This window comes from Haliaeetus albicilla, chromosome 1, assembly GCF_947461875.1.
Source record: "Haliaeetus albicilla chromosome 1, bHalAlb1.1, whole genome shotgun sequence".
In the NCBI taxonomy this organism is placed as follows: Eukaryota; Metazoa; Chordata; class Aves; order Accipitriformes; family Accipitridae; genus Haliaeetus; species Haliaeetus albicilla.
In genome coordinates, this window is record NC_091483.1 from 56,186,475 (window position 1) to 56,201,840 (window position 15,366).

The following is a 15,366-nucleotide window of genomic DNA, read 5'->3' on the forward strand; positions in this document are numbered from 1 at the left end:
CTGCTCTTAGTTTCTGGACAGATTTCACAGGGAGGCGTTTGCTGTGTTAATTTTGTCTGAAAGTGAGACAGGCATAAGTTATCATTGTGAGATTTACTTTGAAAGAAAGATCCTAATTTCTAACTGAACAGAAGAGTTAATTTGCCTATTCTGGAAAGGTAATTAACCAGAGACAACTGGGACAGCTCAGGCGCAGCCTATTTCCATGCTGACCTATTCACAGCCTGTTGAGTATCTCAACTATTGTAAGTCTTTCACAAAGCAGTGTGGTTTTTTGTTTTGTTTTGAACATAACAGTATTGGTGCATAAATAAATGTTGTCAATCAAGCTAGCATTCATTTTCACATATTGAAAACACATTTGTTCAGAAAAAAACCCCCAAACCAACCAACCAGAAACATCTGGATGCGTGCCTGGGTCCTGTGGAACTACCAATTTTTTATCCTTTTTGCTTGTGTGTGGTTTTGTGTTTGTTTGGTTTTTTTTAAACAAAGCCTGTCAACAGTACAAAAGTCATGCACATGTTTCAAAACAATAGCAAAATACCATCCAGCCTAATATGCCATGGAAAATAGTCTCTGAGGATAGATATAATCCTAAGATTAATTTCATTTTGTGCCTTTTGTTTATTTAACGGTAGGTTCTTGGAAGTATGTCTCCGATTTCACTAAAGAATCCTGTAATTAGGAAATGACTAATCAAAATACCAGATCTGGAATATAGGCCAGCTCACACCTCATGGGGGGTAGGTGTTCAGCCTCAGCTTTGACTAATGAGCTTACCTGCTCTCAGCTGTGCCTGCCCAAGGGATTAAAGAAGCAAGTATGTGTCTCGGCCAAGGGCAGTGTCTGGAAGTGCCTTGGTGAAAGAAGTGGGGCTCCAAAAAATGAGGTGGCTTGATGAAGAGTCCAGCCTTCTGCAGTATTCTTTGGTCAGGAGGATAACTGAGTTAGAATTTATGACTGCATTAAGCTCTGAGCAAGAAGTGTCTGATACAGACTGGATGTGGTGTTCCACTGTAAAGCAGCTGGTACAGATTGCCTTAAAAAAAACAATCGATGGTAACACTTCAGCTCTGATCTAAAATATGAGTTATGTTTCCCTCATGGCTAATCACCTCTCTGTGACCTGGGAGATAATGAATTGTTTTTCTCTCTACTGCAGGTGGTCAGTAGCCTTATCACCTCTCCCTCTGGTACCTGTGGAGCACGAGGGGGAGTTGAGAATCACTCATTCCTTTCAAATTGTATAATTCATTAGCTGAACGAAGTTAAATGCAGAGCAATTGTTTTCAGCTAGTCTTGGAGTCTGACTTCTATTTCAAATCTGCAGATGGGGTTTGCTGTTCAAAAGCTTGTTTCCCTCTTCCCTACAGAAGCTATTACGAGTCACCTGGGCTCCATTTAGAGGTTAGGAGTGCTGAGAAGGTGTCCCCATTCCCTTTGCTCAGAGCCATACGGTGCTCTGTGCTTCTTTTTATGCAGTGGTATTTGTTGTCACCTCGATGAGCTGACTCAGCTCTGACACTGGCTAAGTTAGCTCTTGGTTGGTTTGGCACCAAAGTTGTTTTAAAGGAAATGGCAAGCACACGTGGTTGAGAGGGAGCAGTATTGCGCCATTGCATCAGTTCAGTTGTCTTGTGAAATGTTTTTCTGACTGTATCAATTGACCTAATAAAAGTCATGACCTTCTGTTAGAAACTTAGTCTGACAGTGCCTTGCTTGCATCTTTAGGCTACCATGGCTGTTACCAAAACGTGAGTGTGAGCCCTCAGGAGACATGAGTTTGTCAAATGTCTACCCGTGTGTAAATGTAACAAACTTAATACTGCTCCTCTTGAGGTTATGTCTTTCTGCTGTATTGAAGCTGTATAAATGCATTCCTGTTAAGCCTTTCTTTAGGGATCGAGACATTACATTTAATGTGTAAAGTGCTTCTGATAAACCAGATTTCCCAAAATCTGCAGGATCATTTATGCCCATAATCACTTAAAATAAAAGCTATTAGTGGTTTTATTTAAGTGCATCTTGATCCTTGTTTCCATTTTGTGGTGTGCTGTAGAGGATCTCAGTTCTAGCAAGGGAGAAATTTTTATTTTTCCCAGATTGAAGGGAAGCTTTTTTTAACATTATTTTCCATCCCTTTGTCATTTTTGCATTTTTGGTACTGGAGGTATCGCTGTTTATACACACTTTTGCATTGGCTACAGGCACAGTGTTTACCAAAAATCTGTTGACTGTGGTACCAGTCTTGAGACAGAAATATTTGTCAGCTCCTCAACGACATTTTGGTCTCGTCAAGAGCAACTGTTAGAAATGGTGACCCTGCTGTTGACAGTTGTTTGTAAGATTGCGCTTTTACAATAGAGTGTAGAGTTAAGTATTCCCATTGTCTTTTCCTTCACTTCCTGAGTGCTTAATGGATTCTTTTAGGTATGAGCTTTCCATGTCCATGGTACAACTAAATAGTCTGTCAGTTGCAAAGGAAATGAGAAGTGTCATGGAATTGACCATTCTGTCACTGGTGAACTTGTTCCTATGCTTGCTGGGTATTAATCTATTTTGGTTTTGGTAGTTCTAGAAAGGCAAAAGATTCCTTTAGATCATGTCAGTGTGGCTGTTACAAAATTTGTGATTTTTTTTTTTCTCTGAAATTTGGTTTTCAAAACACTTTAGATGACTCAAAGCAAAATGCTTTGAATGCCAAACTGGAATTAACCATAGGTTAGTTCTTATAGAAGAAAGCCTCCAAAACAAGCTCATTTAGCTTGACTTTGATTTTTAATTTTCAGAGGCATCAGGAACTTAAATGTATGTTATCAATCTTGATTGTGGCATTTTTAGCATTTTTAATGGAGTCCAGCCCAACACAATTATTTAACAACCCAAACTTACATGCAAAGAGTCATCTTTAAGTGGTTTAAAAAGGAGTTATCTCATTTTGAACAAAAGATCTTACAAACCTAGTAGCTTTAAAGACATCTTGAACTGTCCCAGCCCTTGAATGATGTACATGCTTTCTGAACATAAATAGGATGACCCATGTTTTTCTGTCTTTTTCTGTGCTCTTATATCATACACATTAAAGCTTTGGTACACTTCAGCACAGATATGGAGGATTTACTTACCTACAGTGACAAAAAAAAAAAATAAATCTTCAAAACTAAGTTATCTAGCACTTTCTACTATCTTTACATAATTTCTGGCTAATTACTAGTTTTATATATTAATTCGTAACATAGAGTCTATCATGACACAAACCCTTTTATTCTCAAAGTAGATACTTAAGCTAACTGGGCAGTATTGTTGTGGACTGATCTTGGATGGCTGCCAGATGCCTGACCAGCTGCTCTCTCACTCCACTTCCTTAACAGGAGAGAGGGAGAAGATAAGATGGAAAAGCTCACGGGCTGAGTGAAAGACAGGGAGATCACTTCCCAATTACCGTCACAGGCAAAACAGACTCGACTTGAGGAAAATGAATTTAATGTATTGCCAATGAAAAATAGAGTTGGATGGTGAGAAACAAAGGCAAGAACTAAACCACCTTCCCCCCTACCCCGCCCTTCTTCCCAGGCTCAACTTCACTCCATTGCCAACTCCTCTACCTCCTCCTTGCTGTGAGTGGCACAGGGGGGATGGGGACTGGGGGTTGTGGTCAGTCCATAACAGTTCCTCTCTGCCACTTCTTCCTCCTCACACCTCTTCCCTGCCCCGGCGTGGGGTCCTTCCCACTGGCTGCAGTCCTTCCAGAACAGCTCCTGTGTGGGTCCTCTCTGTGGGCTGCAGTCCCTCAGGATAAGCCTGCTCCAGCCTGGGTCCTGCACAGGCTGCAGTTCCTTGAGAACATATCCGCCTGCTGTGGCATGGAGTCCTCCGCAGGCTGCTGAGCGGATACCTGCTCCACCAGGGTCTCTTCCATGGGCTGCAGGGGAATCTCTGCTCCGGCACCTGGAGCACCTCCTCCCCTCCTTCTCTCACCTCAGTGTTCACAGGATTATTTCTCACACTTCCTTTCTTCTCACTCTCACTCCCCTTTGCAGCATTTTGCCCCTTTTTAAACATGCTTTACCTGAGGGGCTGCCATCATGGCTGAGGGGCTCAGCTGTGCTCTGCAGTGGGTCCACTGGGACTGGCCGGAACTGGCCATGTCTGGCATGGGGCAGCCCCGGGCTCTCCTCGCAGAGTGCACCCTGCAGACCCCCCCATTGTCACCTACGCCCGATACTGAGAAAGCTGGGAAAAACAGGCAAGTTTTGTTGGGCATAATCCTCTCACTAAATCATGTAAGAGGAAGCAAAGCCCAGGGAAATAAAGTGAGAGAAGTCATATCTAAATTTTGTTTTATTTATGAGAAATAAATTATATCCGTGAGAGACAAAACAGTAGTTAATACAGAGAAAGCTTTTGGCTGGAGAGTGGTGTGATATGTTTTAGCCATTGGTGGAACCGTCAAGACCAGAAGGCTCATAAACCATAATAATCTATCAGCTGAATTTACCTTTGATAGAAATGCTAATAATACTTTATTCTGTGTCAGGTGTTGTAATTAAATAATATATTTTCCTTCAGACCTTACTTTTCTTGTAGTGTTAAAGCTTATGAGTATGACACCACTACTACTTTGATTTTATTAATCTTTTATCATATAATTACTTTCTTAAATTTCTTAAGATCTATTGTCCTGCATTTAACTTTACCTTTCCAAGGGGTTAAAAGAGCACCCAACTAGTGCTCTTTCTAGTTGTAGAAATGTTGGCATTTTTCCTCCAAAATGTGTATGTATCCTTTTTATTTTCTTCAGTAGTGTAATATGACTCTGTGCTGTTCTGTAAGGATTTGTTGGCGTTTTCTGTTATGGTATAATGTGTCCTGGAAGAGAACAAATACGCAGCTTTTCTTGGAGTGTGGAAAAAATGCAAGGAAGGGCCTGAGAACGTGTTTAGAAGGGAACAGTCACCCAGCGTACACACTCGGCAGCCATGCTGTCCCTCGTATCAGGAAACAGAGGCTGCCATGAGTTGTGGAAATCATGTTTTCAAGCTAGCATTCGTGTGAAAAAATTGAAGAGACTATGCTTTTGTTGTGAAATAGTTAATTTTAACTCCTGATACTTGAACTAAGGAGAAAACAGTTTGTAGATTTCCCTGCTGGGCGGATTCTAAAGGATAGATCCTAGCATCTATTGAAGTGTGTCAGAAGAAAATCAGTTATTGGGTGCCTTTCCTGAGCTACGGAGAAAACAACTGAAATGCAGTATCAGATGTTCGGTCCCAAGTGGACTGTACATGAGAAATTCATAGCTGGAGGGAGGCCAAGAAAATCTGTCCATCTTCTGTTTTAATTGAAAGGAAAAATGTACCAAAATGTCATAGTAAATTAAAAGAGGTATTAAAATTTTTGAAGACAGTAATGAGTTTTGGAAAAAAGCTTTGCTGCAAAGACCAGATGCTAGGTGGAATGCCATGCTCCTTTGATCTGGAGCAGAAGTTCATGACAATCTGGATATTCAATAGCAACAGGACAGAGAAGGTAAAAAAGGCATTCTATAGCTGCATACGTCTCACATATGAGATTGTGAAATCAAGCAGAGTCACAAGATCTTTTTAAGGTCAGGAGAACATGGCAACTTGGGATTGGAAAAAAATTGATTTGCTAAGGTCATTCCCAAATCAAGAAGTCTGCAAGTTGCTACTGTAGGCAAGTTAGACAGATTTCTAAGTTAGAATGGATAAGTTTGGTTTGGTTTTGCTCTTTTTAATGGGATTCCTAGAAATTTTCAAGCCATTTTAGGATTAAAGGTGAGATTTCATTCCATGTTGGTAGAGCTTTTGCCATGAAAGAGCCAGGTGAATATTGCCATTTTTCCTTGGGTTTACTGAGGCTTTACCAGTGAACTTACAGACTGCAACTGTGCAACTTAGTACTGGGAGTGTACTAAGTTCTGTAACGAAGTGGGTGGTGATTACTGCTGCAAATTGAACACTGTTGCATTTTCCATAAGCTACTTAAAGATGTTTTGTAAAAGTTGCTCTGATTAAAAAAGTTATTTTATATATCAGCAAACTTGACCTGGGATATGAAAATCTGGCTGTATACTTTCCTGTTCAAGCGCTCTCATATACCATGTTATGCTTTGCATACCTGAGACAGGGGCTTATTTTGCAGATCTGCTATGACAACCCTAGTAAAAACACACCCTAGCTAGGATCTAGGCCAGTTCACATTAACTGAAGGCATCATTTAATTGCATTACATTTAAAACGGCTGATGCCAGGAGGAAAGGTCCCAGATCAGGTTTTATAGTGCAAGTTAACAAAACAGATGCATTCAGAATGCAAAGCTGCACCAAATTTATTAATCCATTTTTAAAGTAAAGATGTTCTTTCCTTTCTCATTAGACAGGAATTGAGTCTGATGGTGCAATTCAAATATTCCTAACCCTTCCAAAATGCTTTATGGTGCCGGGCAGTGATGACACATTCTGCAAAAGCACTGCTTCAGCTGCTGTGGGCGGGCTCTGATCTTACCTGCTGGTTCCTGCCACTGCACTGCCCCTTCTCTTGTTCTAGAACAAATGATTTTGCTGCCAAAAAGCTATTCAGCCTGATGATCTGATGCAAGTGAAATAGTTGGGGTTTTCTCTCTTTCTCTCCTCCACCCTGTGCCCACCAAAAGATTAAAAAGTGCGTCAGGAGAGGAGAGGAAAGGCTGTTTTTTTCAGGCAGGTTAACATCCAGAGTTAGTTCATTGCATGGCCTCAAAAACATCCAGAAGTGACAACCACTGTTGCGTGAGGAATTGTGGCCTTATTGTTATGGGGATGGTTGAGCATTTTAAAACTAAAATGGTTAATTAAGCTTAAGTTGCAGTTCTGGTTGCATTTCTTTGGGGCTGCCATAAACATTGCCTTTCGAGAAAGAATGTAGGTAGTTATTTTCAGTCAGCTCAGTCCTCTAGTCCAGTTCATTTTGTGCAGATGCAGTCCATAAGTAGTGCAATCTGGGAACAATCTGAAGAGAAGAGAGGGAAAGGGAAAATGTGTTGTTTAGATTAGTTTCAGCAGCACTAAATATGAAACTGTAGACTTGCATTGCAATTGTTGGAGTAGAAGGAAGCCCTTTTTTACCAATTCAGTCCATCTGGCAATAGCCGGTGATAAACAGAAAACTCTTAATTTAGATGAATGTCAGAAATGACCCATATAATTAGGAACCATGCTGTTCTGATCAACAGCTTTTTCGCATGTTGTTATTCCCATTCACTGCTCTCTCCCCCCCCCCCAGGTATTGCTGAAATGAGTTTATGTGCCTTGTATTTGCCATAATTAATGAATCTTTACTGGAGAAAAGAAATAAATAGGTTGAGGCTTTTCTCTGTATTCGGCATTTGTCGTCTTCTCTGGTCTGGTTCCTGCTTGGTTTGTAACATGTTTAGTACTAGTATGTTATACCATCAGTCAGATTAGTATTCTGGCACTGCAGGGCCACATAGTTTATAAAATGCACTTAGCTTGTACATATGGAGCAGAATTTAGCAATTTGGTAGAATAGTTATGCATTTTGAGGTTTACTGCGTTCTTTTCTTATATCTGTGGCTGTTTGTCAGTGTAATTATTCAGATGTTCTGTTTATTAAAAAAAAAAAATACTGTTACTCTTCCTAAAATATATTTTTACCTTATCTCTTTAATCTTTTTATTTAAATACCTACTCCTCATTAAATAAACAGTCCCCTTTGTTTGTATTTTAAATAGCTTTTCTCCTACTTCTTATGCCCTTTAAAATAAATTATTGCTTGCTCTGTAGAATGCTGTGTCTGTATCACTGTTTGCCTACATACAGAGTAATTTGGCACTGAGCAGACTTGCCTGTCTGAAAGGTATGTTCTGTCTACCACAAGGTATTGGGCTTGATGCAAGAATTAGTGGAGCAACTTGTTTTGTGCAAATGATCAGGATAGAGAAACTTTCGGTTTTCTTCTGGTCTCAGTTCAGGTGAAACAACCTTGCTCTGAAATAATGTGTTACTCAAAGTATGACCAAGTTAGGCAGCTGTGTGGAATTTGAGAGGTCCCCTGCAAAGCAGTAAGGATACATCTGCCTGTTGCTGGGTGAGAGGTCTGTGGGCTAGCTTGGAGAGGGCTGATGCTGTTCTTCAGCCCATTAGTCCTGTGCAGAACTAAATGTGTATGAACACAAGGTAGCTTTCCTTAATTTACTGGAGAAGGTTTTTGAGACTGTAGGACTTGTTACTACTGCAGTGACAATCTGGGATGTATGTAACACTGTGATACAACAATTGCTATTACCCTGTAACTATGGGTTTTGACTCAGAGGTGTGGGTGGTGTGAGACTCTCACCTGTTATTTACTTGCTGGGTGAATGATGGAACAAAAAATAGAAGAGGTGGATTGAGGACCCATGTTAAAAAGGCAAGGTTCTAACCCAGGTACCTGCTTTCCAGAAGAGTGTTCCAGGTTATGGCTGTACCTGGGATTAATGCTGAACTGATATCCTTTTACAGGAATGCAAGATTCATGGAACTGCTGATGGATCATGATTCTGTTGCAAGGATAGGTCCTGGGTTCACTCCCTCCTTCCATCTCTTTTTGTTTTAAAAATTCTTGGATAATTGCTATAAAATTCCATCAGCCATGAATGTTGCATTCAGTGCTGTGTTGTCCAGCCACTGACTACTCCTAAAAGATCAGATAGCTCCAAGGAACCATAGCCATTGTCTGTCAGGATTGTGTGCATTTTAAAAGGTCTGAAGCAGACCATGCACATTATCTCAGCCAAAATGTCACTGCTTCTTGGCCCATGCCATGGCAGGGAGCATTTCGCAATTGTGCCTCAGGAGACACATGAAGATTTTGTGAATCATTTTGGTGAAGTTCCACTTGTGTAAGCCCTGTGTGCCTCCTGCCCCCCCCCCCCCCGCATTTAGGATAATTTGATTTATTTAAATAACTTCAGTGCGAAATTTTTGCCAGTGGAAGAGACCCAGAATTTTGTGGGGGTATGTTATCTTCTTATCACAACAGTTACTGAAAATGTAGTCCCAGCATCAGCAAAAGAACATAGGCAAGAGATAACTGTGAGGAAGGTAGTTTAAAGAATAACTGCTGTAAAGCTTCAATATTTTTAATCTATAAATCAGAACTTTTGTGTTTTCTTGTTAAAGTTTCCCAAGCAATAAAAATGTTATTACAAAATCTTTGCACTACAAATAAATGGCAATGAGTTTGTTCAAGTACCAAATATAATGCAAAAAATGGAGGGAGATTTTACATTTCTATAGCAGTCAAGATACCGTGCAAAAGTCACAAAGTAAGTGAGTAGTCATTAAAGAGATGGCATCTTTTAAAAGAAAACTTTGTGATTCTGAAGTGAGTTTCCTTCCCTTCCCTCTACCTTTTTTCCCTTTCCCCTGGAAAGCTGTTTTAGTATCACCAGATTTTGGTCTCACAGCCTAACAGGTAGATTTGATGATCATCGTGGTAGTATTTTTCAAAAATACCTGTACAACTTCAGAGCAGAAGTTGCACTGAAAATCATTGGCATGTGGTACTAACTCATATAGTCACTTTTGAAAACTGCACTCTGCAGTTTTGAAAGTTCTTTTAATTTGGAGGCTCACCACTTTTTTGCTCATCTCCCAGAATTTACTTTTAATTCTGAATGGAGAGTCTGTCCCTGAATTGTATGGAAAAATGTGATTCCTGCATGAACAGATCTATTAGTCACTGTACTGTGGGAGTGAGAAGAGATTGTAGCAGAAAATGGGTGTACACTGGTGCTAAGATTTCTCGTTGGCAGTATTGGGAGAGGGGGCAATCTTAACATGGGGACTTGTGGACATAGATTTAGCTTGATTAGAATGAGGGGAGAAACTTGCTGTAATTCAGTGGGGCAAGATTCAATTCCTTAGTTTTTGTTGAGATTTCTGGAGAGGGAGAAGACCAAGAGGCGAACTTTAAGTATACTCATCAGGCACTGAAAAAATAGGGATTGTTTTTTACCAAGTTTAGATAAAATTTGAAACCCACCTTTTTTTGTCCATCCCTTCAAAGACATTGCAACTTGAAAAAGCTCTAATGAAATCTTTCTTCGTTATGCTTTGCTTTCCCTACTTTTATGTGAGGTCGTATTAGTCCATAGATACCAGAATTTGCCACTAGTGGATTTAGACAGCGAAGACTATGTCTAGACTGACAGGTGAGGAAGAGACAGACTTGCTGAACTCTTAATGCTGCATCCTGTGTGCTTTACAGCCCCAGCTTTTATCAAGTCGGGAGTTCGGGTGTGAATGACCTTTGGAAGAAGCCAGTCCCAAAATGCCTGATGGGAAGGATCTACCCCATTTGGTGTTACCTATGTCCAGTTTGCTCAGATAATGAGAACAGGAGTGCTAAGGCTTGAAATGTGCTCAAGCATTTTCCCCCTTCAGAAGGCTAGAGTTGGAATAGTCATTTAGCATGAGTCTGATTTGTTTACAGCATGATTAGTGGCAGAGTCTGGTCTTGAGAATAGGCTGAGGTCCCTGCTTATTGTACAATGTGGATATGCTCCGAGTGTGAAAAAAATGCTGCTGAGGCCTGACTAGGTGGCCTAAAAAGGCCTTCATCAAAGTAGGGAGCTGTCGTAAGTACTAGATTTTAATAGTTTGTTCTTGATGAAAATTCTGAATTTGGTGTATGGCTTGTGAAACTCTTAAGAACTTAATGTAGTAAATTAACCCTATGATCATGCATAGCTGAGCGAGCCTACTGCACATGACAGGGCGTTAGGAGAGAAAGGTTGCTCTGGTAGGTCAGGAGTGAGACAACAGTTTAGGACAGGGTAGGTGTTCAACCTGTAAAATCATGTAATTCTGTGTCGATAGGATAGAGAAGAAAGAGTGTGAAGGTAAAACTATTACCTTGGGGAAAACAAGTAAGCAAGTTGACAATGAATAGGAAGGTCCAGCTGCAAAGTAGAATGGTAGCAAAAAGAGAAGCTTTATGGAAACACCAAAACCAGAGCAGCTTCAGAACCCAATCATCCTTAATTGTTTTGTAGGACTTCCATTCTTAGTTTCAGCCAAAGTTGGCTGTATCCAGGCTATTCTTTTGGTGTGTTCATCCAGGCTGTGTCAGAAAGAAATCTGTTTTGTGTTATTTCTAGTCCGGTTTTGTAGAGAGTCAGAGGACTGTGAAAATATCTAAGAGTTTATTTGGGTTTTCAAACTAAGCTACCAAGCTTCTCCAGATTCCTTTTTTTCTTGGATACTTATTTTTTGACAGTATTATGATAGCATTACGGAATGTCATCTTATCTGTGAGGTTCAGGCATTGCTTATATATTATATGTACTGACCAGTCAATTCAATGTATGCTTTGAACCAACTATTAAATGGTGGTACTTTTGTTCTAAATATATTGTTTTGATTTCACAGGTGCCTGCATAAATATCACCAACAGCCAGTGCCAAATGCTGCCATATAACTACACCACTATAACTTCAGTTCTTTCTATTGTCAAAAGTATTGAAATGGAAAAGTTCCTGAAGTTCTTCAGTTATCTCAATCGTCTCAGCTGCTATCAACACATCATGCTGTTTGGCTGTAGTCTTGCTCTTCCTGAATGCATCAGTGACGGTGATGACAGGTATTTGGGAATGAAAATCAGTCAGTGACTAGAGCCAATTGTGGTAAAATACTCTCTGTCTAATCAGACAAGGGAAGATCCAAACTAAGCCTGTGACCATCTCATTGCAAAACTCCTGTCTGTCAAAGCTATTCACATTTCTGCCATGATAAGCTAACTGCGATAGAGTTCTCTTAGGAAAAATATTGCCACTGTATTGAATAAAACTGTGATATTAGGTCAGTCAGGCTTATTTTCTTAAAAAGGGCTCCCCAAAATTCTTGTACCTTATTTCTCCAGTCTGGATGTGCCGAAATGGAATGCTTTGTAACAACATAAATGCATTGGATATTTATAGTATTGGCATAAAGTGTGATGACTGTTAGTTAAATTAAACTTCAAATTTTTTTAGTCCTTCAGAAAAGTTAATATTTTAAATATATTTTATGGTATTAGATTAGCAGGATGTATTCAGAGTGACATAAACTGTTTTGGAAGCTTCAGAACCATGTCTTGTTTTCTGCATTTATATAATTACACAGCATTAGTATCATGTGCATGCACGTTTTTTATTGAGTTTGATTTGAAAAAAGATCAGTGAGTTTAACAGTGCTAAAATAAAAATGCAGCACAAAAGGGAAAAAAGGAGAATGATTTTTTTTTAATATGTATGCAGAAACTCTGATGTTTCTGGAGGGGGAAAGAGACAGAGTAGATTTCTTTCTCCTTATTTTAATTTCTCCTTATTTCCATTTCCTTCACTCTGAAACTCAGTGGAAGAGAATATGGCAATTGAATAAGTGATTCAATTAACACAATAACAACCAAGAAGCCAAAAGCTGTGCAGTTTGGAAGGGATAGGATGCTTAAGAAAAAAAGTTCTATGAGATGAGGCAGGCTGGTCTAAAATACAGTTGCCAATGAAAGGTACAATCCCACTCCAGGCAATATATGCCTGCCATTTCCATTGCACCAGAGTGGTTCCTGGGTTGGTCAATTAAGCTCACTAAACTGACAGAAAATTAACTCAGAAGAAAAGTGTATAGATGATTATATGGATAGGATTAGGGTAGAGGTAAGGCAGCATGGGTAATGGTGGAACAAGACTGACCATTAGACTGGTTGAGCTGTTTAATCCAAATACACCTGTATGCATGTCTCTGTTAGACTACCAAGAACTTTTTTCATTTAACCCTTTGTAATTCAGTTCATGATTAATTGTAGCCCCCCCCAACTCCAGTCCAGTTCCAGTTAAAGAATCTGATAACATACAGCCTTAAGCTACCTGCTGTCTCTAGAAATCATAGAACAAAATAAGAAAAGTGGATTTAGGTAATAAATTGATGCATTTAAATATTAAACAACAGAAAAGGCCATTTCTCTTTTGCTTCTTTTATTCTGCCTTGTTTGGAGTTTGACTTTCACAAACCTTTTGAGTGAGTGGTGAATGTCAAAAGTGCAAAGGTCATAAATCAGTCGGATAGAATTGTGAAAGGATAACATTTTTACCTTTTCTTTTCCATTTCTTTCCTGAAGACATCTTTCTTGCAGGGCTTACATTATGACAGCTGCATTGCTAATTTAAAATTAATAGAGGTTGTTAAACTAGTGATTGGAGCATGCAGGTTTTTGCTCTGGTTTTCGGTGGCAACCAAGATACTTTGAGATTCAAGAGTTGGGGTTTTTCTTTGTGTGTGTGTGTGTGTTGTTTTTTTTTTTCACAGCAGGAACCTTCTCCCATTATTTTTTAATGTCAAAGTTGAATCTGGATTACCATGTCCTAGTTTATGTTCTGGAGGTCACAATGCCTCCCTCTATTTTTATTTTAAAATCTTTTTTTGTGGAAACTGTTCTGGCCCCTGCAGAAGAAGAAGAAAGTCCAATGTGAGACTGTAAATGATGCAGGATCATGTTAGAATCTGACTTCACTTTAAGTAATTGTATGTCTCCAGAGTGTGTCATGGGTGACACTGAAAATGTAGGCTGAGTGGCAATCACAGAAAGAACCATAAGAGTGTATTGACAAAGTGCTGATTTGTTAAATCTACTTTGCTAAACCTGAGTTGTTCTAGTTTAACATCTGCTTTCTTCTTTAAAGAGAATACTTTTCTCTGTAGGCAACTGAGTGATTTTTGTGATTACTGTTTTTCTTGTAGCATCCAATTATTGTGGGTGTATAATACAGATGTATTTCACAGCCAAGAATAATGATTTTAAGAAGCATCATATCTGCATAAAGTAGTTATTTAACACCTTCCCTTCCTGTCTTACCACCTTCCCACCCCACCCCCCCAGTAACTCCTCTCAGTGAGATCTGGAGAAAGCTCTTTGTTGGTATGAAAAGCTCTTGGTATAATAGGGGGAAGTTACTTTGTATGTGTTGAGTGCAGATATGAAAATGGAAGAGACAGGCCTGGTTTAGGTCTATTGAATAGGGGAATCTGGGAAGTAGAAACATACTGAAGGAGAAGCAGAAGAGCCACTGTGGAAGGACTCTGATGACGAATGGGGATATGTCCGTATGCTGTAGCTCTTTTTTGGGACTATGGTTGTTTTTAACATACAGTATCACAAAACATACACTAGTATGGAGAACAGTTGTTACTGACATTGTCACTAGTTCCTCCAGTCAATTACAGCTGTTTCGTTCTAATTGCCAGTGCATCTCTGATCATAATTTTTCATCTACTGATACTTCTTTGTTTTATAGAGCACTTGTTTCAATTTTATGTAAAGGATAATTTGACAAATGCTACTTACACAGTAGAGAAGAAATGAAACTCATGTGATGCTCAGATGTCTATTCTTAGGTATTGTCGAGAGAGTCTGTGTTGGCAGCTGCAGCCATGGGAGCAATAATTATAACAACTCGTTACAAGAAGCAACAAGAAGGAAAGTTAGAAACACTAATCTTTGGCATCCAGTGTGCTGTCATTACATAGCTTTGCTCTGATATTTAAACTTAGGTCTGTTTCACATTTATCTTTCATGTGTTCATAAACATTGTATTCATTGACACTTGAAGGAGATGAAGTTTCTAGGCAGAGAGCATCTTCAGTGTTTGTGTAACACAGTGTAGTTAGGTACTTGGATTTCTGAATACTACAGTACTGTGGCTCTTAAAAGTTGTTCTTCTGTATCTTACTGCAATGAAAATAATGTGTGGTAGTAAAAATATATTAATTTAAAAAGCTGTATTTAACTCCAGCAACTGGACATAAAATCAGCTAGCCCTGCTCTTTTAAGAAAATACATAACAGTACCTTTAAAATACTACTTTCCAGTGAAGGTAAAGTTTGAAAGTACAACTAAAACCTGTGTGAGAATGGAACGTGTAAAGTTTAAGTGCAGTGAGACTTTTTGCTTGCTTATTACTCGCTCATTATTTGGATAGTAAGAGACTGTTTGTTTAAAGGCATTATGAAACTTCTTCTTCCTTGGGTGAGTGGATGAGATCTTTCTGATATGACTTCAAAATCAGGCTTAAAAACCCTGTCTTAACACAGTTCAACAGCACTGCTAAGAGAACATGACTCAATCCTGATAAGGACCACCAGTGATGCAAGAACATCTTAAACTAGTTAATGTGCTTAAATAATGACTTCTAAAACATTCAAGGTAGTAACTTTGTCCTTTTGGGAAGTATTAGTCTGCAATCTATTAGCACCAAATGCAACACTAGTACTTTATTTGTTGTAACAAAGATCTGTCCTCAGAGTTGTTGGTACTGATTAATGGT

At 39.2% G+C, this 15,366-nt stretch overlaps 1 protein-coding gene across 4 annotated transcripts in view; it reads left to right on the forward strand.

Annotated features, from left to right (window-relative positions):
* Positions 1-15,366, forward strand: part of CORIN (corin, serine peptidase) — a 167,010-nt gene that overhangs the window by 39,370 nt on the left and 112,274 nt on the right. For all 4 annotated transcript variants that reach the window (XM_069790744.1, XM_069790757.1, XM_069790753.1 and 1 more), the window contains exon 4: positions 11,438-11,648. In XM_069790744.1, the coding sequence (XP_069646845.1) occupies positions 11,438-11,648 (211 nt within the window). The remainder of the gene's footprint in view (positions 1-11,437; positions 11,649-15,366) is intronic.